Source organism: Saccopteryx leptura, chromosome 4 (genome assembly GCF_036850995.1).
Source record: "Saccopteryx leptura isolate mSacLep1 chromosome 4, mSacLep1_pri_phased_curated, whole genome shotgun sequence".
NCBI lineage: Eukaryota > Metazoa > Chordata > Mammalia > Chiroptera > Emballonuridae > Saccopteryx > Saccopteryx leptura.
The window spans coordinates 146,517,107-146,544,124 of record NC_089506.1 but is presented as its reverse complement, the minus strand read 5'-3'; the positions used below and the strand labels follow the sequence as shown (position 1 = coordinate 146,544,124).

Below are 27,018 nucleotides of genomic sequence, written 5' to 3'. Positions count from 1 at the left end.
CAGGAACGGGTTCCCTTCCTCTAAAAGCACTTCCTACTTCTAGTCTAAGAATGTCAAGCCTTTTCCAACTGAATCTCCTCTCTGTCCTTAGCATAACCAATGAATGTGTGTTTTATACTCTATTATGTCTGATATATAAATAAGGCAAAATACAGTCAAGACATTGAAAAATTTTAACCAAAATATGAAATAATCAGACTTGCAAAAAGATTTATGAATGATAGTAATCATGGCATTATATATGAGACAGAAACATTAGAAACAACCTTAAATTTAACAGCAGGGGATTAGCTACTATTAATGTTATACCCACAAAAGAATACCACAGTCATTAACAATCATATTTTCCAAGAATACTAAGGATATGTAAAAATGCTAATAATATGCTCTTGAGTAAAAAAGATACAAAATAATATGAATCCAATTTTGTGAAAAGAACACACATACAAAAGAAAAATTCTGGAATGTACAATAAAATTATTAGCAGTATTATAATCTAGACATAAAACAATTATAGGTGATTCTCACTTTTTAAAAATTTCTTTTGTTTTTCCTAATTTTCACTGAACATATAAAACTTTTATTGTGAAAGGTAATTTTACAAATGAATTATCAAAAAATTTAGTATAGATTTTGTTAATTTAACATAAATGCATTTATTCAAGGTAGTTGATAATTTCCAACTGAATTGATTCAAGCAGTACTAAATGAGCATGTATCTTATGCCGAAGCACCGTTTCATTTGTATACACTGAACCACAAAATCAGAGACCAATACACACCTTGTTTTTCTTCAGGAGTTTCTATGAAATAAGGCATTCTTTTCACAGTTTCTCTCAACTCTTGTTTCAAGGCCAGCATATACTCTTCACCCTCTCCTGTTTTCAGTGGCACTGGTTTATAATCTGTATCCTATTTAAGTTAAGAGACAATGCTTTTTTTAAAAAAGTATTTTAATATCCCTTTTATCTACATAATGGAAAATGTCTGTTATTGAAGAACTACATATTATGGGTACTAAGTTTTACAATCAACTTAAAAGATGTTGAGCTTCTGTAATCTATTTAATGACTATAAAAAAATCATTTTGCTATATAGTTTGTTTACTGTGACTTCATATTTTAAAAATCAAGGCACCCAAATGAGAGTACCTACTTTAATATCCTATTCATGTCAACCAGTGGTGTTGGTACTGGTTGGAGCAGTAGCATAAAAACAGCAACAGTAGCAGTTATCATTTAGCACGTGGTTACTGTGACCAAAATGTACTGTCTTCAATATCCATGATTTCACTTAAAGTATCATCAATATTTTCCTTTTACAGTGAAGAAACGAAGCAGTGAACAATTTATAAACCTATAGAACATGTAAAGCAGGAGTCTAAAACTACAGCTTCAACTTTTTAAAAAATTACATGCACACACACATGTATATATATATATATTATACATCTGCATACATATATTCATAAAAAAGTGAATCCTCGGGGTATAAGTAAAGACATTTCTAGTTTCAGAAGCTAAGTATAAGATAAATTTTCAAAATTTCACTCCAAATTCACTCATTAATTCTACAACTATTTATTGAGTACCAACGATAAGACAGACGTGGCTACACCACAGGGGATACTATGATGAACTACTCAAAGTTCTTGTTCTTAAAAAACTTACGTTTTAGGGGAGAAAAACCCAACTATGTACACAAAGGAGGTAATATATAATTTTGGGTAGGGATGAGGGCTATGAAACAAATGAAGCTGGGTGGAGGAAGGCGTGACCGACAGAGTATGTGGAGGGTGGAGGTGGCTGGTCCACCAAGGACAAGCCTGCATGACCGCTCAGGGAAATCAGGTGTCATCAGAGAGCTGGATAAAATTTGGAAGCCGTCCATGCAAAGACTTGGGAAATAGATGGCTCCAGCCAGGGAAACCAGCAGAGGAAAATGCCAAAGGGAACAAGGAGGCTGTGATTGCTATGGAAAGAGAATAGTGTGGTAGGAAAAGGGGCGGGAAACATGCAAAAGGCCAAATCAGACAGCCTCTTAGCAAGTGGTAAGAAATTTGTTTTAGTCCATGTATCAAACAACAGTATGTACTAATAATCCCGGTGTCCAGAAGTAATCTCATACATGGGAAAGAGCTTGTTTTAAAAGAAATAAAACTAAAGTGACATCATGCCTATCCCTGAGATATTTATCTGTTTTCTAGCTATAGTGAATATTAGGCAAAATACCAAGAGCAAAAAGTAGAGACTCCCTATGTGAGACATCTAGATCCCCAGATTTATTTGTCTGGGTCCTCTACTTACATAAATCTTTCAGCAAAGAACTTCTTTTTAAATTCATTCAAAAATTTTTTCCATTGATTTGAGAAAAAGAGAGAGAGAGAGAGAAAGGAAGGAAGAAGGAGAGAAAGAAGCATCAACTCGTTGTTTCATTTGGTTATTCCATTTAGTTGTGCGCTCATTGATTACTTCTCATAAGTGCCCTGACCTGGAATCAAACTCGCGATCTTGGTACACCAGTACAATGCTTTATTCTCTGAGCCATGAGCCATGGGCCTCAACAATAACTTTTCTTTTCTTTTGTATTTCTCTCTAAAGCAAGAAGAGGGAAGCAGAGACAGACTCCCACATGAACCCGACCGGGATCCACCTGGCAAGCCCACTAGGGGGCGATGCTCTGCCCATCTGGGCCATTGCTCCATTGCAACCTGAGCCATTCTAGCGCCTGAGGCGGAGGCCATGGAGCCATCCTCAGTGCTGGGCCAACTTTGCTCCAATGGAGCCTTGGCTGCAGGAGGGGAAGAGAGAGATAGAGAGAACGGAGGGGAGGAGGGTGGAGAAGCAGATGGCCACTTCTCTTGTGTGCCCTGACTGGGAATTGAACCCAGACAGCCACACATGGGGCTGATGTTCTACCACTGAGCCATCTGGCCAGGGCCAAGAACTTTTCTTTTTGAAATACGAAAAAAAGATTCCTGGAGGAGGTATCTGGTTACTTATAATTTTTTTGTCATTTTTTTTTTATACAGCAGCACATGCACAACTGGAAATATATGCTTACATTTTAGACTAAATATAAAACAAAAGCATTAGATATAAACATTATGCCAATTAAGCTTACACCATATTCATTAAATTTAAAAGCAACACTAAATGTAGAAGAATTTATATTTTGAGAAACTAACAAAATTTAAGCTTACTTTAATAAAATGTGGAAATAAAAAGAAAAGTTCAGTGGGAAAAAAAGGCCAAATGGTAGCGTAGGGAGCAAAATTAAATCCTAAAGATGCAAGATAAGAAAATCATTAAATGAAAGTCTGGTAGAATGGAAACTGAGGACCACTGTAAAAACTTTCCTTTAAAAAATATTATTTTAGTATTGTAATGTATCAATTAACAGCAGTATAAGATGCATAAATTTAAAAAATTCTTTCTTAGTTCACACAGTACTGAATACATTCGTGGAAAGGTCTGTATTTTAAGAGAGCAGTCTGAAAATTAGAAGAGGTTCAAGAAACCTTTAAAGGTAAGTGGAACATATTCTTACTTTTTATACTTTAGGATATCACATATTCAAGCGCTATATAAAATTTTAATTTTCTCTGAAATATGAAAAAACACACTGAGAATTTGTTGTTAATACACTTACAGGAAACAGTGGGGGTGGTTTCAATACCACATCAGGTAACTTTTCACCTCTGTTAAATCCAACGGCCTCAATATTAAAGGTATATGCAGCACGTCCTCTTCCTTTGTTCCCAGCCATTGGGACTAGTTATACCAGAAAAGTGGGCAAATTCTGAAAGACACTATTAACGATTAAGATTTACTGGGTCATATGAAAAATGAAACCAACATTTTAAAGCAAAATACACTTTACCCTTTAAGTAGCATGGCTGACTTAAACACTTCTGTTTAAAGCCAAACTTGTAAAGAAATAAGCATGTGATAAACTGATCTCTGAACCCCTCCTATCTAGTCATGCTTGGCATGTAAAGTGGCAATGGCCTCAACTACCTCACCCAGGTCCTGGGTGGAGGCCGACCTGGGTTTCAAGTGCTGCCACAACCACTGCACCGCCAGCTGGCGCAATTTTCTCCACTCCTGTGGTTTGGCAACAAGATTGCGGATAATGTAAAAATGTGGACAAGGAAAGGTCAGGCAGATGGAGACAGGACACTGTGCTTTTTCATTCAACTTGAGACTGACTATCAGCAGTCGCACATACTTTAAATATTGTAATGATTATTTTTGAATGACAGAAAAGAGTCTTGAGATCAAGTCTCATGTCCTCCCTTTAGAAACGGGAATGGGCTCAGTAAGACTCTGAAGAGGTCTAAGCAAAAACATAAATAAATAAGTTCAAATAAAAATATCTGAAATTGAAATTGTTAAAGGTAAGATGAGCCTGCATTCTCTTCAACTTTGGGGACAGTAAAAATCTCACATACTCAAGTCCTGTACTGACTGTCTGAATTGTCTAAAACACGATTTTTCTAAAATGTGGTAACAGAGCCAGCAGTGTATTAACAGGGATTTCTGCAAATTAAAACACAAACTTTTGAAATCTTTTTTCCAACTGGTAAGACTGAGTATCATTTAACCCTGTAAGCTCAAAAAGCAATAATACACCCCCCCCTACTACTGTACCAGTTCCCTTCCCTCCTGTTTTGACCTTGCCATATATTTATTTAAAAAGTCGTGGTCATTCTACATATGATGCTTCTCCAAATTTAGGGCACATGTGAATTACCTAGGAATTTTGTTTAAATGCAGATTCTGATTCAGCTGGTCTTGGGCGGGACCCAGTAAGCTGCACACTGTCTCACACTTTGAATTTGAATGGTTGCATACATGAAATGTGATTTAACACATTCCTCTATTCCTTGTATTTTCTATACAGGTGGATTAGAGGCTTACTCAAATTTGGGTTTGATTTGTTTGCAAGAATCCTTAAAACAGGGGTCGGGAAGCTTTTTGGCTGAGAGCCATGAACGCCACATATTTTAAAATGTAATTCCGTGAGAGCCATACAACGACCCGTGTACGTTATGCACTATCCAATAAAAATTTGGTGTTGTCCCGGAGGACAGCTATGATTGGCTCCAGCCACCCACAACCATGAACATGAGCAGTAGGAAATGAATGGATTGTAATACATGAGAATGTTTTATATTTTTAACGTTATTTTTTTTATTTAAGATTTGTCTGCGAACCAGATGCAGCCATCAAAAGAGCCACATCTGGCTCATGAGCCATAGGTTCCCGACCCCTGCCTTAAAAGATACGCTTGTTTATCCTACTGTATCACATCAGGATGCACAGGAATTGTCTATCCCAGTGATGTTCTCTGGTCTGTGGGTTCAGGTGCTATCAGTCTGTTTCATCTATTGTAGGATAAAGTTCTGCTCGGTTTTCACCAGAGGATTTTAGCCACCATTGATGATCATAGCCCATGATTCCATTATGGATTGCAATCTGGTGATATACAAATTTTAATATCCTTTCTGTATTTATTAACTGAAATTCTACCAAGAATCAATTCCTCTCATCCACTATTTAGTTACTATGAAACACAATTCATATAGGAAAGGTGCTTACTTTAATAATCAAGCTCATTTCAGCTGTCCACTCTAAAAGAGAAGGAAAATATCCAAATGGCCTTGTTTCAACTGCTGAGTTATTAAAGCAGTGGTTCTCAAATCTTTGGAAGTCGGGGCACACTTAAAATCCTATAAATTGGCGTATTATATACAAATTTCTGAGAAATATGTTATAATAATTAAGTCAAATATTAAAGAAAAAGAATATAAAGTCCAAGCATCCTTTTATGGTAATTAAGCGAAATAAATACAACAAAATTAAATTTATTCTGACATTAAAAAACATTTTTATGTTACATTTTTCAGTTATACTTCTTAGAATTTGTAAAAAAGAGGGGTTAAAAATAAAAAAAACTACAAAAAAGTTACCTTATATATATAGATACATTCTTAGTAAGATTTAGTAAATTCAGCAGATCCAGGCGAGAATGTGTTTAGTTTTTTCATTCTTGTGTTTATGAGAAACATGAGCCTGATGTGTCCTAGCGATTTCTTCAATGTTTGGGCATATATTTGACAGGCAAACTCTCATTTCCTTGTCAATACATTGAAGAATTCCTCTCATTTCACTCTTAATTGTGTTGAGTGCAGAAAACCCCCACCATACATATCATCTTAACTTTACACCAAACAAAGAATAGAATACACCTGCCTCCAATCTTTCCGGGGAACATGGGGGGTAAACAATCCAGCACCACAGCTTAACAGCCTTATGCAACCTAATCAGGCAAGTGAGGGGGGCGGTTGGGCAGACTGTCAGCTTACAGCCAACTCCCCACACACACCTCTGTCCCCATAAAACTCTAAACTCCAAAACTCTGTTGGTTTTTTGGTCCCCAGCAGGCACATATTTCTCTGGAATAGCATAGGGCACAGCTGCAAATCTTCTAGGGCGAACCAGTGCACCCTGGAGCACACTTTGAGAACCACTGCATTAAAATATATGCTGGGTTTTCAGAAAGCAGGTCTCCCAAGTATGAAAACTGATAAGCAGAAGGGCTCATACCTTTGCTCTAAGAAACGAATTGTAGGAGCCCAGTACATAGGGTTGAGACCACTGGGCAGAATTCCAATCCAGGATTTGCCACTAATTAGGGATTAAGAACAATTCTAGGTCATGTCTCCCAAACTTGCCTGATCATGAGAATTACCTGGCAGACTTTTTAATTAGAGTCCAAAGTAATCCTCAAGTCCTCAAACTTATTACCCAGAATCTTTGGAGGTGGGCCCAGGGAAGTAGTTGGAAAACTCATCCTAAAAAGAGTGGATTAGCTACCACTGCTAGATTGTAGGTAGTATCATTAGTGAGTCCACTCCCTTCCACAGAAAAATCAGTCCTTGTTCTGGAGATACTCTAATAATTACTTGCTTTCTGGTTTACAAATCCATCTCTTTTTAGTTTGGTTATCATGAGTCAGTTCTCTTGTACCTAGAGAAACTGCTACATTCATTTGTTTCTTCTCTGGCAGAGCTGAGAGACAGTCCCTTGACTGGCAACTATCTCATGGGAAATATGGCTCACAAGTGATGCTTAAGCGTCACTCTTTGAAATCCTTTGAGTCAACAATTGCTTTGTTTCTTTTTTACCCTGCAACATTTCTTAAATGAAGTTTTTTTTAAACCCACTTTTCCCCATTTTCTCACTATCCAAATCTTCCTTTACTTCATATTGGCCAATTTCATTGAGTCATTCATTCAATCAATATTGAGCATTCTGGACACTGTGGCAAGACCCAGATAGCATTGAATAAAACCAGTTGCTGCCCTCAGGTCTTAAATTTCAATGCAGGAAAGAACACAAGTAAATAATTATGTAACATAATATTATCTGTTTTTGTTGTGAGTTGAATTGTTATCACCTCCAAAAGGATGCTGAAGTCTTAACTGCCTAGAACTGTGAATGTGACCTTCCTTATATGGAAATCAAGTCTTTACAGATGTAATCGAATTAAGATGAGGTCACATTGAACTAGGGTGAGCCTTCTTCCAATGACTGGTCTCCTTATAAGAGGGAAATCTGGACAGAAAGAGACATACACAGAGAAAACATGTAAAGGTGGAGGCAAAGATGGCAGTGGTACAGCTGCAAGCCAGGAACACCAAACAAGGCCAGGAACAGGAGAAGCTAGGAGAGAGGCATGGAACAGACTCCCTCAGAGCCTCCAAAAGGAACAAACCCTACCGACACCTTGATTGCAGACTTCTGGCCTCCAGAACCATGAGAGAATAAACTTCTGTTGTTTTAAGCCATCTAATTTGTGATAATATATTAAGGCAGCCCTAGAAAATCAATACAGCTCTGAAAAAAGTACATCAAAAATATTTTTGAAAAAAAAATAACAAAGAAGTATGGCAGTGATTTTTTCATACAAGGAAGTCTTTCGTGAAGGATAAAACAGCCCTGTGCTGGAGAAGGTCCCTGAGCCACAAGAGGGAGGGATGGGTCAGAAGAAGATGATTAGAGAGGAGTAACGGCAAGGGCAGAGAAGAGAGCCACAAGCTGGGAGTGTCTGTCAAACCAGAAGTCCATGTGGTTGGTGAACAGCAAGAAGAGGCCGGTCCAGGCCAGGTCCCGTGGAGGCCAGATCTGGGTGAGCTGTGGTCAACGGCTGGCTTCTGTCTTGTGATGGGACCTACCCTCATGAAGGTGCTGAAATGCAAAGGTCCCAATGGTCCCCAATGGCAAAATCCACTGATCCTTTTTGTCTTTGTTCTTTATTTTGGACTTCTAAAGCCCATAGCTCATTACTAACTCCTCTTTTGAAAACTCTCTTTTATTAAACCACAGTTTAATAAAACTCCAAGTTCTTCTATTCCTCTGACCATATTTTTCATCTACTTCTCTTCTTAAACTCTCTAAATATGAATTTCCTTAAGGTTCAATCTTTAGTCTTCTGGGGTTTTTTTGTTTTTTGTTTTTTTTTTTTTGGTCTTCAGAAAATGCATGCACTGTCAGGGTTTGATGACTTCTCCCCCACCATTATCTCCAGCACTAACCTGTGTCCTGAGTTTCAGTCCATGTGCTTACTAACAAAAGAATATTTGGACAGCACAACAAACAACATACTGATAATCTTCCCTCTACATTAGCTTGCCTTTCATGTATAAGACCCTGGTTTATATCTATGGTATGTTATTTGCCCAGTCACCAACTTTGAAATTTTGGAGTGAGTCAGTATTAATTTCTTGTTCTGTTCCACCCCTCCTATCAAATCAGTCATCTAGTTCTTCTTTCAAAATGTCCCTACCTTTCTATTTCTCCATCTATAATCCAGCTCAGCCCTTTTCCTTTTCCACCTTGTTTTTTATTATCTGCAAATTTCATGGTATCCCTTGCTTTTCCTGTTATTTTAATTTATTCTTCCACAGTATTCATAGTTCTTATTCATATTTATAAAGCCTAGTCCTGATTATGCTACTCTTCTCATCTTTTGTCCTGGCTAAAAAATTAAACCCTAACTCCCTATCTAAGTACTATATTCAGAACCCTTTTAAGATGGTCGCACCTACCCTCCTGACTCCTGCTGTAATCAGGTCTTGACTACCATTCTCTCTACTGCAACCTACTTCCCTCACCCTTCCTGACTGGCTACATCCCTTTCACCTTAAGATCCACTTTAAAACCTTCAACATCCACAAAAGTCATTTCATCCCACCTTGCTCTTGGAAAGATCCTCTTGGATTTTGTAATGGATTTTTAAAATTTGAGGTGATACATATTGCTGTGCTCCTCAATTCTCAAACACAGACATGCCCCATTTGGGAAATGGGCTTTTTCCAAAGGGAAAGAGTTTCACTTTTTTTTTTGTTTGTTTGTTTCCTTGACTATATTAACAGTAGAGATTTTACACTCCCCACTGTCTTTCCTAGAATTCTTGAGAACCTAGGTCATGGCTATCTTCACACATCATCTAGCTCAAAGACTTTAATATAAGAATAGCCCTGAACAGAGTAACTGGAAAAATTCTAACTAGGTTAGAGAAATACTCAAAAAGGCTACATCATCACCTGAAGCCTTCAGAGTGTAGAGGAGGAGAGTACACGTATCCTTGTATGAAGGCTTAGCAGATGCCACAGTAAGGGTTTTCATAATTATCTTTTATAACACTGTCTCATGGGTCTCTAATTATTCCAGGTTGAGTAGGGGATTAGTCAAGTTCTTGCGGGATTTTTTTTTTTTTTTTTGTATTTTTCTAAAGCCAGAAACAGGGAGGCAGTCAGACTCCCGCACGCGCCTGACTGGGATCCACCCGGCACGCCCACCAGGGGGCGATGCTCTGCCCATGGGGGGGGGGGGGTGTCGCTCTGTTCCGACCAGAGCCACTCTAGCGCCTGAGGCAGAGGTCACAGAGCCATTCTCAGCAATCGGGCAAACTTTGCTCCAATGGAGCCTCGGCTGCGGGAATGGAAGTGAGAGACAGAGAGGAAGGAGAGGGGGAGGAGTGGAGAAGCAAATGGGCGCTTCTCCTGTGTGCCCTGGCCGGGAATCGAACCCGGGACTCCTGCACACCAGGCCGACGACTTTCGGGAATTTTTGAAAACTAAATTGATATTTCAATAGCTGGGCGGTGTGGATAGCAAGCTGATGTTAATGGAAGGGTGATTTATGTGGCTGGCTGGGCTACAACCAGTTATCCACTTTTTTTGTCCTCACAAAGGGTGGCTGCCTTTACTTTTCTTAGTTGAGTCTGCCAACTCTCTTTGCTCTCTTCCAAAAGTGAACAAATTATCATAAATAAATAAATAAGGATGAAGAAAGATCATATAGTTTAATTTCTGGAAGAGAAGTAAAACCTCATCAACAAGCCCTCTCCCCAAGATACACAGGATCAAGTGCCTACAGTGATGAAACGTCTGCGGCAATGATTCGTGCCTGAATCAATACATAGTAGTCACCCGATTTGAAAATTTACCTACAGTAACCATAAATTCCTTTCTAACTCACTGCAAACAGTTCCAGGAAGAGGCGAATCGGTAAAATCTGGAAACGACGATTTAAAAACATTTGGAATGGACTAAAGGTAAAGCTATCTCTCAACGACCCAGAGACGCTTTAATGGATCTCCACCCCTAACTCCCCCTCACCTTCTTCATGTGCCCCTTCAACTCCCCTCTACCGTTTCCATCTCCTCCCAAATCCTCATTTGCTTCTGTTACCTGCTCACTAAGCATCGAGGCTGGGGCAAAACTGCAGCCGACGCGCGGCCCGCCAAGAACCGATGTGGACCGTGGCGCCGGCGCTCGGGTCTGGTTCCACCTCTGGAGAAGCGCGCTCCACCCTCCACGCGGCCTCGGAGCCCAGTTCCGAGCCCAACCACTTGGCCCCGCCCAGCCCCTAACTCGGCTCCGCCCATTGGGGGGAAGAGCTTTTTAGCCCTTGGCAGGCGCCGTAGTCGGCCGACCGGCTTGGTCTGACTCTTTCCGCGCCGGCTGGAAGTGCGCATCGCGGTTCGCGGTGGGTAGGCGGACCTGGTGCAGCCTACGTCTCGCCCCTGGTCTCTGCAGTCAGAGCCCCCGAGGTGGGGAAGTGTTGCCTTATAATCTGCAGTCAGCTGCAGTGGTCCTTGCGTTCACGCTCCCTCGTGGCGTGACCACTGAGACTGCGACTGCCGCAGCGCCCCGGTGCCAGCAGAGCCCTCCGCTCTCAGGGCCCCGCGAGAGAGTGGGGGTGGGCGCTCCAGGCGGCGTCCCCACGCCCCCTTTCTCCCGGTTCTCGCCCCCGCCCCCGCGCAGGCCCCGCCCCCTCCTGGCTCCGCGCCTCCTCCCTGGCTGCGGGCAGAGAGCCCCGCACCGCCGCAGTGCCTGCAGTCCGGACAGCCTGCCGGAGGCACCCACGCCCACATCCACTCCGCCGGCCGCACCCCTGTTCAGCATGTCTGCACTCGAGTGGTACGCCCACAAGTCCCTGGGCGACGGCATCTTCTGGATTCAGGAACGCTTCTATGAGTCGGGCAACCGCGCCAATATCTGGCTAGTGCGTGGCTCCGAGCAGGACGTGGTGATCGACACCGGCCTGGGGCTCCGCAGCCTTCCGGAGTACTTGTACTCCTCCGGCCTCTTGCAGGACCGCGGGGCCAAAGAGGACGCGGCGTGCAGGCCGCTGTTAGCCGTGGCCACCCACGTGCACTTCGACCACTCTGGCGGCCTTTACCAGTTTGACCGGGTGGCCGTGCACCATGCTGAGGCCGAGGCACTGGCTCGCGGGGACAACTTTGAGACCGTGACCTGGCTGTCCGACAGTGAGGTGGTGCGGGCGCCCAGCCCCGGCTGGAGGGCCAGGCAGTTCCGAGTACAGGCGGTGCAGCCCACTCTCATCTTGCAGGATGGTAATGGGCCCTTCACGGGCGCGCGCTTTCTCATTGAGGGAGGGGATTGGGATGAAACTGCCCAAGGGATGCATGTTGCAGATGTGCGTGACTAAGAGGCTTGTTTTGTCACATCGCAGAAACGCCAGTTTTGTTTCTCCCTTCCCTGAGTGAAAGCCCACTCGACCAGAGCGGAGGCCATCGCAGCCTTCCCTACCAGAGATCCATCAGCTCTGGCACCGTGTAGCAATGCTGAGCACTCAAAGGAAAGCCGGCCTCACCCCCTAGTCAGTTTCCTGTGTAAGGTACTGTAGCGCCACAGACTTGTGACTAGAAATTTCCCATTCTTTTTCCGAACACCTGTTTGACTTTTCCAGGCGCTTTTCAAGCAAGAAGACTTTTAAATTACGCCTCACAGAGTGCATGTTATGCCCTGTGCTTTTGAGAATGCTGACTTGTCTGCTCGGTAACCAGTAACCGTGGGCTGTGAGCAGTTCCCACCTGTAGGCTTAGAAAGCCATTAGAGACTGGTTTCGATATGCTTGTGCATCCTTATCTTCCAGATAGATTTCTGTTCTTGATGTTGCTTCACGAGGGAAAAATCGTGATAGGGTACACAAAAAGTGGTATGTATGTCTTGAGTCTTAAACTATGACATATATCCAGTCCGGTTGAAAGCAAGGCCTGCGAAAAATTAATGAGGAAATTATTTACGATGATAGTGAAGGATGTGGACTATTATCTATATATAGATATCCATTGGCCTCTGACTCTGAGAGAAAGGATGGTGTTTAGAAAGAAATTAGTGGAATAAAATAAGAGTAGGACCCCAGTTCTCCCAACCCCATGCAGGCACTTAAGTAATCCAGCTAGTTAGATACAACAGTAATATTTGTATATTAATTTCCTTTATTTTTTTGAATACTTTTGCTGACTTCATTATATCCTCACAACACATTTAAAGTGAGGTGAGAGGCCCCCCACCGACACACAATTAAATAGTGTGCCTACAGTGCACAGAGCAAGACAGCTGGCAAAAGCTAGGGTTTGAACCAAGGCATGAGATCAAAGCATGAAGGTCGTACTTAAATCCTACCCAATAAATATATTGTGGTAATTCTGAGTAGAATGTAAAACCCCCTTCTTTCCATTCCATTCTTGAAATCATTATAATTGCCACTTTAATTTATTAAAACATTTTTAATGAGGTAGAAAAATCCAGTGGCTGCATTACAATAAGGTTCACTTTATGACCTACCAATATGACAAATAATGAAATATTTTACAAAAATCATTTTATCTTTCAGATGAAATCCTAATCACTTGTGATATAAAAAAAATAGCATGATTCTATACCTCACATTCCACCCAAAAGAGTCTTTCATTAAAAATATAAATCTAGGCCCTGGCGGGTTGGCTCAGTGGTAGAGCGTCGGCCTGGCGTGCAGAAGTCCCAGGTTCGATTCCCTGCCAGGGCACACAGGAGAAGCGCCCATCTGCTTCTCCACCCCTCCCCCTCTCCTTCCTCTCTCTCTCTCTTCCTCTCCCGCAGGCGCAGCCGAGGCTCCATTGGAGCAAAGATGGCCCGGGCGCTGGGGATGGCTCCTTGGCCTCTGCCCCAGGCGCTAGAGTGGCTCTGGTCGCAACAGAGCCACGCCCTGGAGGGGCAGAGCATCGCCCCCTGGTGGGCAGAGCGTCGCCCCCTGGTGGGCGTTCCGGGTGGATCCCGGTGGGGCGCATGTGGGAGTCTGTCTCTCCCCGTTTCCGGCTTCAGAAAAATACAGGAAAAAAAAAAAAAATAAATAAATAAATATATATATATATATATAAAAATTTAAAGATTAAAGTGGTTTAGATGGCAGTCTTGTATTGTTTAAGATGAAAAAAAGTATACTTAATGTAATTTAATGTCCTTTTACATTACAGTATGTTTAATATAAATTTAACAATACGTTAAATGTACTTTTAATTACTATACATTTGATTAAACTGGTAATTTTAGAGGTAAGATTTCCATGCAGCTGATGAGTGTACATACTAAATTTTTCTGGTGTACAGACCAAAAAATGTTGACATTAGTATTTAAAATATATTTAAATTGGCTAACGAGTAAATCACTTGATTTATTTACTTTTCTTTCTGCCAACAATAGGAAGTCAATGGTGAAAGAGTGATAGGAATACCTGTTTCATAGATAAAGAGTTCAAGCAGGCCTGAATATCGTGCTTGAGGTCACACAGCCATTTAGGAAAAGAGCTGGGACTAGAATCCAGGTTTTCTAAATACCGGTTGATGGTAGAATTATAGCCTTATAATTATAATTAAAGCATTTGGGAATTGTAAAGGCCTGTAAGCTACCTGTGTGGTGCTTTAAGCCTTTAAAGGTGTGAAAAGAAAAGTTAATATTTAACAAACACATTGAAGGTGATAATTCTGTGTTATATTGAGAGTTTCTTTTTCTTTAAATTAGGAGCTGAATGCCTCCTCCTCTCAAGTAGTATCTAATTTTCTCTTTTCTCAGGAATATTCTCCTGTCTCTTCTGAATTGTGTGGTCTGCTAACTTGCTATTATTGTAATCCGGATGCCTGGAAGGAGATATAAAATATTTATATTAAAAATTCATACATAGTCAAGCACACATACACAGCAACACATACCCAAACAGCATAAAGTCTTCATTGCTTTGGTTAGGACATAAGGAGGCTGAAGTCGTTATCGAATTACACTTGAAGTGAATTGATGGTCACCTGTCTTGGAGAAACAGCAATCTGTACACTGTATTATTAACCCAAAAGCTGACTTATAAATGAGGGACAAGGTGGACAAGGTGAGATCATCACACAGTGCAGCATCTTTAACAGGAAAACAACTAGTGAAATAGTATCTTCTTATTAGATAGCAATAAACTTTAGATTGATACAGCACATTCTTATTGAATGGGCATACATTTTACCTATTTTTCACAATATTCAAGTGATATGAAGTGCAGGCATTTTTGTTTCTATTATGCATATTTAAACAATTTGCTCAGAGTCACCAACATATAGGGTGGGGCAAAAGTAGGTTTACAGTTCATATAGAAAATAATACAATAAATAATAATACAAGTATAAACTGTTTTGCATACTCAGAACTGAAAACCCAGTTTTGTATTAAAACAGTTGTTTCAGATGGACTTGAATCATTTGGGAATGATAAAAAAAAAACAGATCGAACAAACACATCTAATTTGATTTTCTTTCAAACCCCACTGACATTACTATAAAAGGACTGTGGTTTGCTCATTTTAGGTATTAATCTACATTGACTGAGGAACTGTTTTGCATTCTGGAGAATAATATGTCTGATGACTGAGTCAGCAGTTTTATCCTATTTCAGCATGCGGAGTCAAGAACCAATCCAGTTTGCTCTGCACGAGCCTTGAAAGGTATTAGCAATAGCTGGTACCTTAGTGGCAGCAAAAGGAAGACTACTAAAAAAAAAAGGAAGACTACTAAAATAAGTAGAAAAGGTTAAAAGCCATTTGAGAAGCCATTGAACCTCTAGAAACCTTCTTCCTAAGTGAATGCTCATCCAGTTAGTTTGTTCTCTGGAGAGAAAGAGAAAAACAGAGGGGTTTCTTGATTGAGGGATGTTAAGTACTATTGAGCTCAGAGGTTCAGAACTGAAAATAGGAGGAATAAGTGTGTGTGTGTACACTCCCTACTAGTTCCCAGACAATGACAGCCAGGCTTTTACTACCTCCCACCACCACCTCCCGCCCATAAGAAAGAATCTTATGTGAGATGCTGCCCAGACATAGATGAAAGACTAAGATGCTGACCTCTAAGTAACCCCTGGCTTGATCTCTCTACAGTGAAGCCTATATATATATATATTAATAGGCACCTTGCATATGTTTCAAGCAGCCTTTTTCATCCTCCACTCTTAAACAGACAACCAAGCATTATTTAAAATCTGGGAAAATCCTTTAACGACATCAAATACTAAAACAGCTTAAAGCAACTTGAAAGCGTAGGACTATCATTAATTGCATCAGGGGACTATAGTAGGTATTGCAAGATATCCAAGAGACAATAGGATGCTTTCAAAATAAGCAACAGAGAGAGCACACACATAAAGGGCTATTGGAATTTAAAACGTCAAAAAAAAGTAGAAGATCCAGAAGATAACATTGAGAACTTACAAAAAGAACAGATAGGCAAAATGGAAACTAGGAGAGAACCAGTAAAGGATCAGTTTAGGAAATCCAACATTGGAATAATAGGAGTACAGATAGAATTTTAAAATAGGAAGAAAAGAAAGCACAGTAGAAATAATTCAAGAAAATATCCTACAGGTGAAGGATATAACTTTCCAGATTGAATAAACCCACAGAGTTTCCAGAAAAATGGAAGAAAACACATCCAACCCAAGCCACATTATTGTAAAGTTTCAGAATACTGGAAATCAAGCTTTCAGAAACTTAAAAAAGATTATCTGTAAAGAAAGAGCATAATAGTTTTGGAGCTTGAAAAGAAGTGTTATGCCTTATTTAAATAAAATTGATTTCCAGCTTAGAATTCTATATCTATTCCACTAATGACCAAAGTTTCAAAAAATTATTTCCTACATGTGTTACTTTAGAATATACTCAGATAAACCTTTATCCTATTTATTCCCCTCAAAACAAGGAGGTAAACCAAATGGAAGACATGGAATATAGGAGATATAAAACAAGAAAAAGTTGAAAGGAAAAATCAGAATGATGGCAAAGTATGACAGTCTGACAATGATAGCACCCCAGGCATAGAGGGTTCCAGATTGGAACACTTAAATCACTACTTTTTTGGAGGATGAGAGGATGGGAAATGTATACATATGTGGAGAGTGAGAAGTAAGAAAGCTATCCTTATGTTTCTTAGTGGAAATCAACAGATAATATAAATATTTAAAATTTTAAAACCAAGTAATGGTAATACATGAATAAAATCAGTACAATTTATTTAATTGGCAAATCAAGACTCAAGTATAAACATTATCTAAAGATAACTACATTTAGTAGAGGCAACTACCTGAAACAAATAGCTAAAACTGTTCAAAGTGGTTTGCCTTCTTGGGAACAGGATTGGATAGAGCCAGAATCGGTCAAAGGACTTTTTTATTTTTTACATTTAACACCTTCTGGAATATTTGATTTGAAATATGTATATATACTTTGGTTAAAATGAAATGAAGTAAAAGACCAGGAATGCCAAGATGAGAAAGGGTATTGGAAAAGGCAAGAAAACTCAGGGACGGCTGGAATCTGGGAACAAGTGGGTCAGGAGTATGTGTGTGTACATTTCATGAGCAGTTCTGGCTTGTGTAAGAAAGCTTTTGTTGAAATTATGTGAGCATTATAAGCATATAGAAGGCATTTATAAAGCCACAAGGTAATAGCAAATCTAATGATATTCAGCTACAATGGTCTTATCAGTTGCTTACAGTTGATATCTGTTTTGCTAGGTAGTGTGTATATATCTTTTCTGTTTCTAAATATTTTGAATATCATCTAGACATAACCTAAGATCAATAAGACTCTACATTAGTAATTCTCCAGAGCTGCTTTTTGAGGATCAAACTTTCCTTACTCCCTTCCTTTCTTTATACTTATTAAATAATCAGTCTCTAACAGCTATATTATTATATTAAGTCAACTTAGCTATAATTTTCTTTTAACCTTACCTGCCAGTCATACTGTAAATGGCAATGGTTTGTGATTCCACAGAGGCACCTAAGTCTGGAACAATTATCCTTTAAAGGAATCTGGCTCCTTATGACTGGAATGCTGGGAAATTTGGGAGTGATACTATTTCAATGTAATTACTAGGATTCAAGTCAAGACCAGGCAAATCCCTGTTCCTACCTCTAACCTCACTGATCTGTTTTATGTCACTACAATTGATTTTTTTCTGAACATTTTCTACAAATGCAATTATACAGGAGTGGGCAAAAGAAGGTTTACAGTTGTTTATATGAAAAATAGTAACATTAATTAATAAATAATACAAGATTAAACTGTTTACATACAACTGTAAATCTACTTTTGCCCACCACTGTGTAATATATAGTCTTTTTGTGTCTGTCTTTTTTCATCTGGCATGATATTTTGGAGATTCATCCATGTATCGATTAATAATTCATTCCTTTCTATTGCCTAAAAATAATCCATTTATGGACATAACATATCTATTTACCTGTTCAAGAAAATTTGAATCTTTCTAGTCTGGGGCTATTATGAATAATGTTGCCATGAATAATTGCATATAAGTCTTTGTGTGGATACATGTTTTCATTTTCCTTGATAGATACCTAGGAATAGAATTCCTGGGCCTTATAGTAAGTGTATGTTAATTGTTTAAGACAGTGTCTGTGGGTCAAATAAGTTTGCAAATATGATGTATATGTTTGCTCGCTTATAGTTTGCATTGGGCATAGGGGACAGGCTGTAAGCTGGCGAAGTCATTATAGCCTAATGCTTAGTTTTAAGACTAAGCTTTTCCCCACACCCTTGACTAATTGCATGATGTGGAGTGGTGCACTCTCATGAGGAATCCCATTATGCCTCAGATAAGTGACTTTGTATCAGAGACTGCTTTCTTTGTATATTGGATTAAAGGCTTTGATTTCTACACTATAAAATGGGGCAGACCAGGAGCTTTCTCTCTCTTGGTTCCTGAGATTAGCATTAGAGAGGAGAGCAGAGAAAGGCTATGTGGAGGAGGCCAGGAGAAGCAGCCAAGATGGCGGAGTGCTGTAGGAGAAGCCAGTTTGTGCAGAGAGAAGAGATGGGAAACAGAAGTGAATAAGGCTGGTGAGGTAGAAACCTTTGATTCTAGGAAACTCGGATAAGTCAGTGGCTTTGGGAGCCCTGAGTGGAAAGGGAAGTGTTTTCCCACTGTGTGTATTTCTCGCCTGTCGGGTGCAAGCTAGGATTAAAGGTAGTGGCCCACCGGTTCTTGGCTCTGTTGTTTCATTACCATCTGTCCGAATCAAATGCAAACCTGCGTGGGCCAGGCTACTGTGATGGTGGCCATGGCTACAGGCTTTACAGTGTCTTAAGACTGTTTTTCCAAAGTAGTTATACCATTTTACATTCCCAACTGTATTGTATAAGGGTTCCAGTTTCTCCATTTCTTTCTCAATAGATGTTAGCTATTCTAGTGAGTATGAAGTATTTCATTGTGATTTAATTTGCATTTTTCTAATGACTAATGATGTTGAACATCCTTCAGGTACTTATTTGCTATTTAAGTATCTTTTTTTTTTTTAACAGGGACAGAGAGAGAGAGTCAGAGAGAGGGATAGATAGGGACAAACAGGCAGGAACAGAGAGAGATGAGAAGCATCAATCATTAGTTTTTCGTTGCGACACCATCGTTGTTCATTGATTGCTTTCTCATATGTGCCTTGACCGTGGGCCTTCAGCAGACTGAGTGACCCCTTGCTTGAGCCAGCGACCTTGGGTTCAAGCTGGTGAGCTTTTTGCTCAAGCCAGATGAGCCTGCACTCAAGCTGGCGACCTTGGGGTCTCGAACCTGAGTCCTTCGCATCCCAGTCTGACATTCTATCCATTGTGCCACTGCCTGGTCAGGCTAAGTATCTTCTTTATTAAAAGAACTATTAAAATCTTTTCTCCCTTTTAAATGTGAAATTTTTGTTTTCTTATTATGGTATAAGAGTTCTTTATGTATTCTGAATTCAAGTCCTTTATGAAATACACAATTTGTAAATACTCTTAGTGTGTTGCTTATTTTTCATTTTCCTTCCTTCCTTCCTTCCTTCCTTCCTTCCTTCCTTCCTTCCTTCCTTCCTTCCTTCCTCCCTCCCTCCCTCCCTCCCTCCCTCCCTCCCTCTCTTCCTTCTTTTTTTCTTTCTTTCTTTTGTGACAGAGACAGAGAGAGGGACAAATAGAGTCAGACAGGAAAGGAGAGAGATGAGAAGCATCAATTCTTCATTGCGGCTCTTTTGTCTCCTTAGTTGTTCATTGATTGCTTTCTCGTATGTGCCCTGATTGCGGGGGGAGCTACAGCAGAGTGAGTGACCCCTTGCTTAAGCCAGGGACCTTGGGCTTAACAACAACCTTGGGCTTTAAGCCAGAGACCTTAGGGCTCAAGCCAGTAACCATGGGGTCATGTCTATGATCCCACACTCAAGCCAGCAACCTGATGCTTAAGCTGGTGAGCCCTCAATGAAGCCGGATGAGCCCATACTCAAGCCGGTGACCCCAATGTGACACTGTATCCACTGCACCACCAACTTGTCAGGCAATTTTTCATTTTCTTAATGGTGTCCTTTAAGCAAGAAACTTTACAATTTGGATGAAGTCAGTTAGTCATTTTTCCTTATGTTTTATGGGGGTTTTTTTAGGTCTTATATAAGAGCTCTGTGTCTAGCCCAAGATCACAAAGATTTTTTTCTAGAAGCTTTTACATTTAGGTTTATGATCCATTTTGAATTAGTTTTTGTTAATATTGTGAAGTAACAGTTGAGAGCTTCTGTTTTGCTTATTTGTTTGCATGTGGATATATGAAGAGCTACAGTCTAATTTGTTGAAAAGATTATCCTTTTACCCATTGAATTATTTTGATAGACACCTTTGTCAAAAATCCATTGAACACATGTATGTGTTCCTTTTTGGATTCTGTTCTCTCCCATTAATTATGTATATCATATAGCCAGTACCACACTATCTTGATTATTGTAACTTTATTATAATTCTTAAAATTAGGTAATGTAAGTCTTTCAACTTTGCACCTCTTTTTCAAAATTATTTTGGCTATTATAGGTCATTTGCAGTCCTATACAAATTTTAGAGTCAGGTTTTAAGTTTCTGTAAAAAAAAGCATGTCAAGGTTTTGACTGAGATGCTATTGAATTTCTAGATCTACACTGACCATTACAGATACCACTAGCCATATGTGACTATCCAAACACAAATTTAAATTAACTGATTAAAATAACTAGCCTTATTTCAAGTGCCATTTGCTACGTGCTAATAGCTACCATATTGGACAGTGTTGATACAGAATATTTTGATAATCTCAGAAAGTTCTATTAGACATTGCACCTATAGAAAAAAAATGAATTCAGTTATCATCTTAACAATTTTGAGTCTTCCAGTCAATGAGGTGGAATATTTCTCCTTATGTTTATGTCTCCTTTAATTTCTCTTGATAGTATATGATTTTCAGTGTTCGGATAAAACATCTTTTAGTTTCTGTTGTTGGTACATGTACATTTATAATTTTTATTTTTTAATGTATTGACCTAATATATATCTTCATATAATGTCCCTCTTTTCTCCAGTAATAGTCCTTATTTTATCTGATATTAATATTTTGATATTATAGTCCCTTTAGAGTTAATATGTATATGTTATATATAATGTTTTTAACCTATTTTTGTCTTTGATCTTATATTATATAGACTGACATATAGCTTGCTTATTATAATCTAGTGCAACATTCTTTGCCTTTGATTAGAATGTTTATCTCACTCATATTTAATGTAATTATTGATATAGTTGTATTTGGGTCTGCCATTTTGTTGTTTTCTGTACTTTTATTTTTTTTTAATTTTATTTTTATTCATTTTAGAGGGTGGGGGAAGTAGCGGGAAGCATCAACTGCCATATGTGCCTTGACCAGGAAAGCCTGAGGTTTCAAACCAGCACCTCAGTGTTCCAGGTCAATGCTTATCCATTGCACCACAACAGGTCACGCTGTTTTCTTTGTCTTATTTCTTGATTATCCCTCTGTTTCTTCTTTATTGTGTTTGTTTATGTTTCACAAATCCTGATTATTACACTTTAATTCTTCTATTAACTTTGTTAGTGTATTTCTTTGATTTTACTTCTATGTATGTGTATTTGCACTAGAAATAAGTGTGAAAACTTTTAACTTAGGATGATTTACATAGGTTAGTACTTATTTAACCCAGTAAAATAGAAATTTTGCACTCATATAAGCTCAATTTTCTCTCACTATCAAAGCCTGGGAAGAGTCTGAGATTATACCCTACTTGCAAGTTAGTAAATTAGTCTGCCACAGTTTAATGGATTCTTACAGAAGACATGATGTTCCTGGATTAGAAATTAAGGCCAGTTTATTACAGCAGTTGCAGCCACCAGAGCATTATCATTTATACCAATTCCTTAGTTTCCACAGACTGACAAACCAAGGGGTAAAAATATAATACTGTTCACTAGAGCAGCATTCATGAATTGTGTCATGAGGATGCTGGTACCGCGGGTGGTCTGAAAAATAAAAGTTTGTGGTCACTAAGTTGAGAAAGTATGCAGCCAGATCTCCCTCACATCTGGCCACAGTGTGCATTACTGTGCTAAAGAAGGCTTGCAGAAAAAGAAAGCTGCTGAATTTTCTTTGAAGTCTCAAAAATTATATGACCACAGAATCTTCTTTTCTTCTTTCTTTTATTTATCATAACAATGTGCAGAAATAATGTTCCACGTTACTCATTTTGGCAAACACTGGTCTAGCAAACAATAGAAAGGAAATTCAGGCAACTTATTTATTTTTAGTTTTATGTTTTTACTGATTTTTAGAGAGAAGGGAAGGGAGACAGAGAGCAAGAGAGAGAGAAACACCAAGTTGTCTAACTTTTTATTCCACTTATATTCATGTCATCATTGGTTGTTTTTTGTCTGTGCCCTGACTGGGGATTGAGCCCACAACCTTGGCATGTTGGGATGATGCTCTAACCAACTGAGCTACCTGGCCAGGGCCTAGGCAACTTAGTTTTAAATCATCAATAAGAAAAATGGTATTTTGTCTGACAAGCTGGTGGTGCAGTGGATAGAGCATCGGACTGGAATGCAGAGGACCCAGGTTCGAAAGCCCGAGGTGGCCGGCTTGAGCGCAGGCTCATGCAGCATGAGTGTGGGTTTGCTGGCTTGAGCGTGGGGTCATAGACATGATCCTATGGACACTGGCTTGAGCCCAAAGGTTGCTGGCATGAAGCCCAAGGTCGCTGGCTTGAACCCAAGGTTCCTGGCTTTACAAGGGGTCACTAGCTCTGCTATAGCCCCCTAGTCAAGGCACATATGAAACTGCAATCTAATCTAATGAGCAACTAAGGAGCTGCAACGGTGCATTGATGCTTCTCATCTCTCTCTCTTCCTGTCTGTCTGTCCTTCTGTCTCTCTCTATGTCTCTGTTACAAAAAAAGAAAAAGAAAAATGGTATTTTAAAAATAAAACTATAAAGTAAGTGTCATCCTTCCCAACCTCTTTGAAACCATTTAATGTTCTTCTATTCTTTAAGTAACTGAAGTCATATGTGCAACACGCTTATCTGTAAACCCTTTTTCCTTTTGTAGGGGATATAATCAACCTCGGTGACCGACAGCTCACTGTTATGCACATGCCCGGTCACTCCAGGGGCAGTATTTGCTTACATGACAAAGACCGAAAGATTCTCTTCAGTGGAGACGTTGTGTACGATGGATCACTGATTGATTGGCTCCCATACAGCAGGATAAACGACTATGTTGGAACCTGTGAACGTCTGATAGAGCTTGTGGATAGAGGTCTGGTGGAGAAGGTGCTTCCTGGGCACTTCAATACCTTTGGTGCTGAAAGGCTCTTTCGATTGGCTTCTAACTATATTGCAAAAGCTGGGATATGTCATAAATTTTCAACTTTTGCCGTAAGATCTCTTGCAAGTTTAGCCCTACGTGTAACAAATTCTAGGACCTCACCCTAGTATCTATACTTATAACACATTTAGATTAATTCTATAAATTAATCCCATTCACTTTGTGCTGGTTAAAAATGATTAATGGTGAGCATTTGAAAAAGTGCCATTATACTACTGTTGTATATTAGAGAAAAAAGGTTGAGAATGAATAAGCCAAAAAAGGAAGTTCTTAGTTTAATTTTTTTCTTTCTTCCAAATAATAAACCTCTTAAGTGAGACTATAATTTTCCAAAGCTGTCATCTTGTAATATTTGCTCTAAAATTAACAAAATATATGGGAAAACAAGGAGGCATTTTGTAGTAAAAGAACTGTCCTTGCCTCTGTCCAGATGACCTAGAAACAGGGCATAAAAAGTGTTATGCTTATACTCCGAACTAGATATTTTTAGTATATTATTTAAAGGTAAAGGTTCTTGGGTTTAAAATACATTAGAACTTGATACAAACATATAAACTAAGATTTAATAATAATAGCTAAAACAATCCATTGTTATGATACAGAATTTTTATGCTTTGTTTTATTTATTCTTAATGTAGTTATCACATACATTATAAATTGTATAATTTTACATACAAAAGTACAATGAATTTTGTTTTATTGCAAAGCTTTAAATGTAAATTGCAGAGTACTTCAAAGTAAAAAGATGATATATATTGTTGTTTGTTATTATATATGTGTAATATTTTTAATCATAAAAGTGAAATTCAAATGTCTGTAATCTAACTACAAATTGTCATATTTCTCAAAAGGACACTGTCAGGCAAACCTCAAAAATATACAATTGAGAATAATTTTTTTATTATATCCTATTTTAATATTAACAGTTATAAACAAAATTTTTCTTGTGAAGTAGCTTCAGTATATGTCATATTTTATAGTATCAAAACAACTACAGACATCTACAACATCCTGATCAAAACCATTCTTTTATTTAGCATAACATACATATGTACCACAGAAGGCTTTTCAAATTAATTGCAAAGTGTGCATTAGATACTGACTTAGAGTGAATTGCCTTTTTAATCCTGATTCACAACACCTATTCCTGTTCAGTATTTTTTGTCTTAAATGAAATGAAGTCTACATTTGTACAGTTATAGGAAAGTTATACCAGTAGTTAGTAAAATGTTTTGGTTTGGTGCTCTTAATAATTTCTTTTAAAACCTTTCAGAATATTTCATAAAGGTTTTTTTAAAAAAGTTTTTTCATTGCCTTTTTATTATTGACATATCTAAGACTAAACTGAAATAACTTTGGAAATCAGATTTTTAGGTTTTAGGAAGGTCCAGCAATTGATTTCTGAAAAATGTTGGAACTTTTCCTAACCTAAAGCCACTGAGGTTCTTTCATTTTTTATTCACTCAATACACACATCCACACACACCCACATGCATACACACAGTCACATACATACATGCACAGCATTGTGCTAAAGACTGTGGAAACACAAAAAGTCAAAGAGATTAGATTCTAGCTGGAAATAGAAAGCAAAATATGAATAATATTATATACAGATTGAAGTTGATACAAATTACACATGAGTGTCAGGGACATAAATGGAGGGATGTGAAATTTAGGGAAAAGTTTTTGGAGGAAGGGTTTTTGATTTGGAAAGATAGTTTGTTAGGTGGTCAGGATAGGAAACAAAAAGATGCAAGAGAGGGATGGAAGCATTGCTGTCTGAGTAAGGTATTCCCTGTGACAGTTTAAATTTCATTTTCAGGAAGCTCAGAGTTTTCAAAGACCAAGTATTGAGTATGAAAAAAATGAGGTTGTGATTGTGTATAGAAGAATCATCCTTAATGACAGACAAGCTGTACTGCCACATGAGACCAAATGAACTTTTACTTAAAATCAGTAAGGAGGCCATGATTGTTCAGATGTAGACTGTCATAGGTGTTTCTCTATGGTAGTCTCAAGATAGTAGGTCTGTTTCAGCTGATAGTGCAACATCAAGAATATAAATTTGGTTCAGGGCAACTACAGATAATCACTTAATGAGCCTTAAATATAGCCATTATTTTTATATCACTAGCACAAAAGAAACCAAAAGTCCTTAACCATTGACCATTTTATCATACTTTTTTTTAAATCAGGGTATAGTAGGCACTAATTTTTAAACCTGATGAAGGCTTTATTTCTTAAAAGTGCAATTCTTCAAAACACACTGATTTTATTTTTAATTTTTTTCCATTTTTCCAATTGTACCAAAACATAAAATTGTGATAATTTACTATTGCTTCAATATGAATAAATTGGGGAAAGCATCTATCATTCATTTAGTGCCCATGCCATGAATTGAAAAATGTGCATTATTTAATTTAATCCTGGCCCAGTGCCAAGAAGAAATTGACCAGCCTCCCACAACACAACTCTGGACAGAGCTGGTGATTGAACATAGGTCTGTCTGCCACCCAGCTGCGCTCTTGCGCTTAGACCCGCACAATAACAGGAAATTGGCAAAGTGTATTTTTACTTTCCAAGATGCCACATGTGCCAAGAAGAAATCAAGTGATGTTAAAGCATAATCTTAGCGTATTTTAAAAAAAGCTTTAAAAATATATATATCACCCTGACAGTGACCCTTGTTGTAATTTGTTTTTTTAAATGATAGCATGTAAATGTACTTCAAAGTTGTCAAAAATAGAAGACATTTAGAAATAATTTTTATTTTTATTGTTAATAACTGAATCTTTGGAAATTCATTTTCCCTATTATTTCCTTTTAACTGAAAGGTCTTAAACAAAAACCTTGTATGTTATTCTGATATAGATGAATAAATGGTGATGTGTAGTTCTTACATGGTTAGTAATATGAATGTGACATGCACAAGTTGTTATCATACTTTTCAGATAAATGTAAGTAAATATTTGTGTGACTAATATTAAAATGGACATTTTATTTCAATCTCTGGTATTTTTTTATAATGTTAACAAATTCCCATTTAATTTCTTGCAAGGGTATTTCCTATATGATGTGCAGTTTTGAAAAGCTGGTAATAAATAAGATCTCTAAACCATGGCACAGAGAGGGCACCTTTCTCATGGGAAATTGCATGTCCCGTGGTAGGTAGAAAGAGGGAGGTCAGAGACCTCTTCCTATATTCAATTTCTCTCATTGCTTTCAGCTCAATCAGTATGCCAAATGGGATATTTTGGGTAGTGTATTCTGATTCCCTTCATTAATTACTGGAAAAATGGGTAAATTATATGAACAGGTTATTCATAGAAGAGGAAATGCAAAGGGCCAATAAACATATAAAGTTATGTTGGAACTCAGTAGTAATCAGGGAAATGCATATTTACATAATAATATAGCTTCACCAGATTGGGAAATTTTGAGAATATGGAATGTTGGCAAGGATA

General features: G+C 38.5%; 2 protein-coding genes across 6 annotated transcripts in view; one reads left to right on the top strand and one right to left on the bottom strand.

Annotated features, from left to right (window-relative positions):
• The window catches only part of POLR3G (RNA polymerase III subunit G), a 37,416-nt gene extending 26,509 nt beyond the window's left edge, over window positions 1-10,907 (bottom strand). For 3 of the 5 annotated variants that reach the window (XR_010751128.1, XM_066381826.1, XM_066381829.1), the window contains exons 1-3: window positions 10,763-10,907; window positions 3,652-3,811; window positions 783-912 (exon numbers count right to left, since the gene is read on the bottom strand). Coding sequence is in view for 4 of the 5 variants with exons in the window: in XM_066381826.1 (XP_066237923.1) it covers window positions 783-912; window positions 3,652-3,768 (247 nt within the window). In the remaining variant the exon portion in view is untranslated. Of the gene's footprint in view, window positions 1-782; window positions 913-3,651; window positions 3,812-3,882; window positions 3,966-10,762 lie in introns of those variants that run through there. The other 2 variants (XM_066381827.1, XM_066381828.1) reach the window with 2 other exon arrangements.
• A 429-nt stretch (window positions 10,908-11,336) lies between these two features.
• MBLAC2 (metallo-beta-lactamase domain containing 2) lies at window positions 11,337-26,542 on the top strand. The gene is made up of 2 exons (XM_066381824.1): window positions 11,337-11,931; window positions 23,273-26,542. The coding sequence occupies exons 1-2, from the start codon at window positions 11,478-11,480 to the stop codon at window positions 23,656-23,658; spliced, it is 840 nt and encodes a 279-aa protein (XP_066237921.1). The 5' UTR covers window positions 11,337-11,477; the 3' UTR covers window positions 23,659-26,542.
• Window positions 26,543-27,018: the final 476 nt, after the last annotated feature.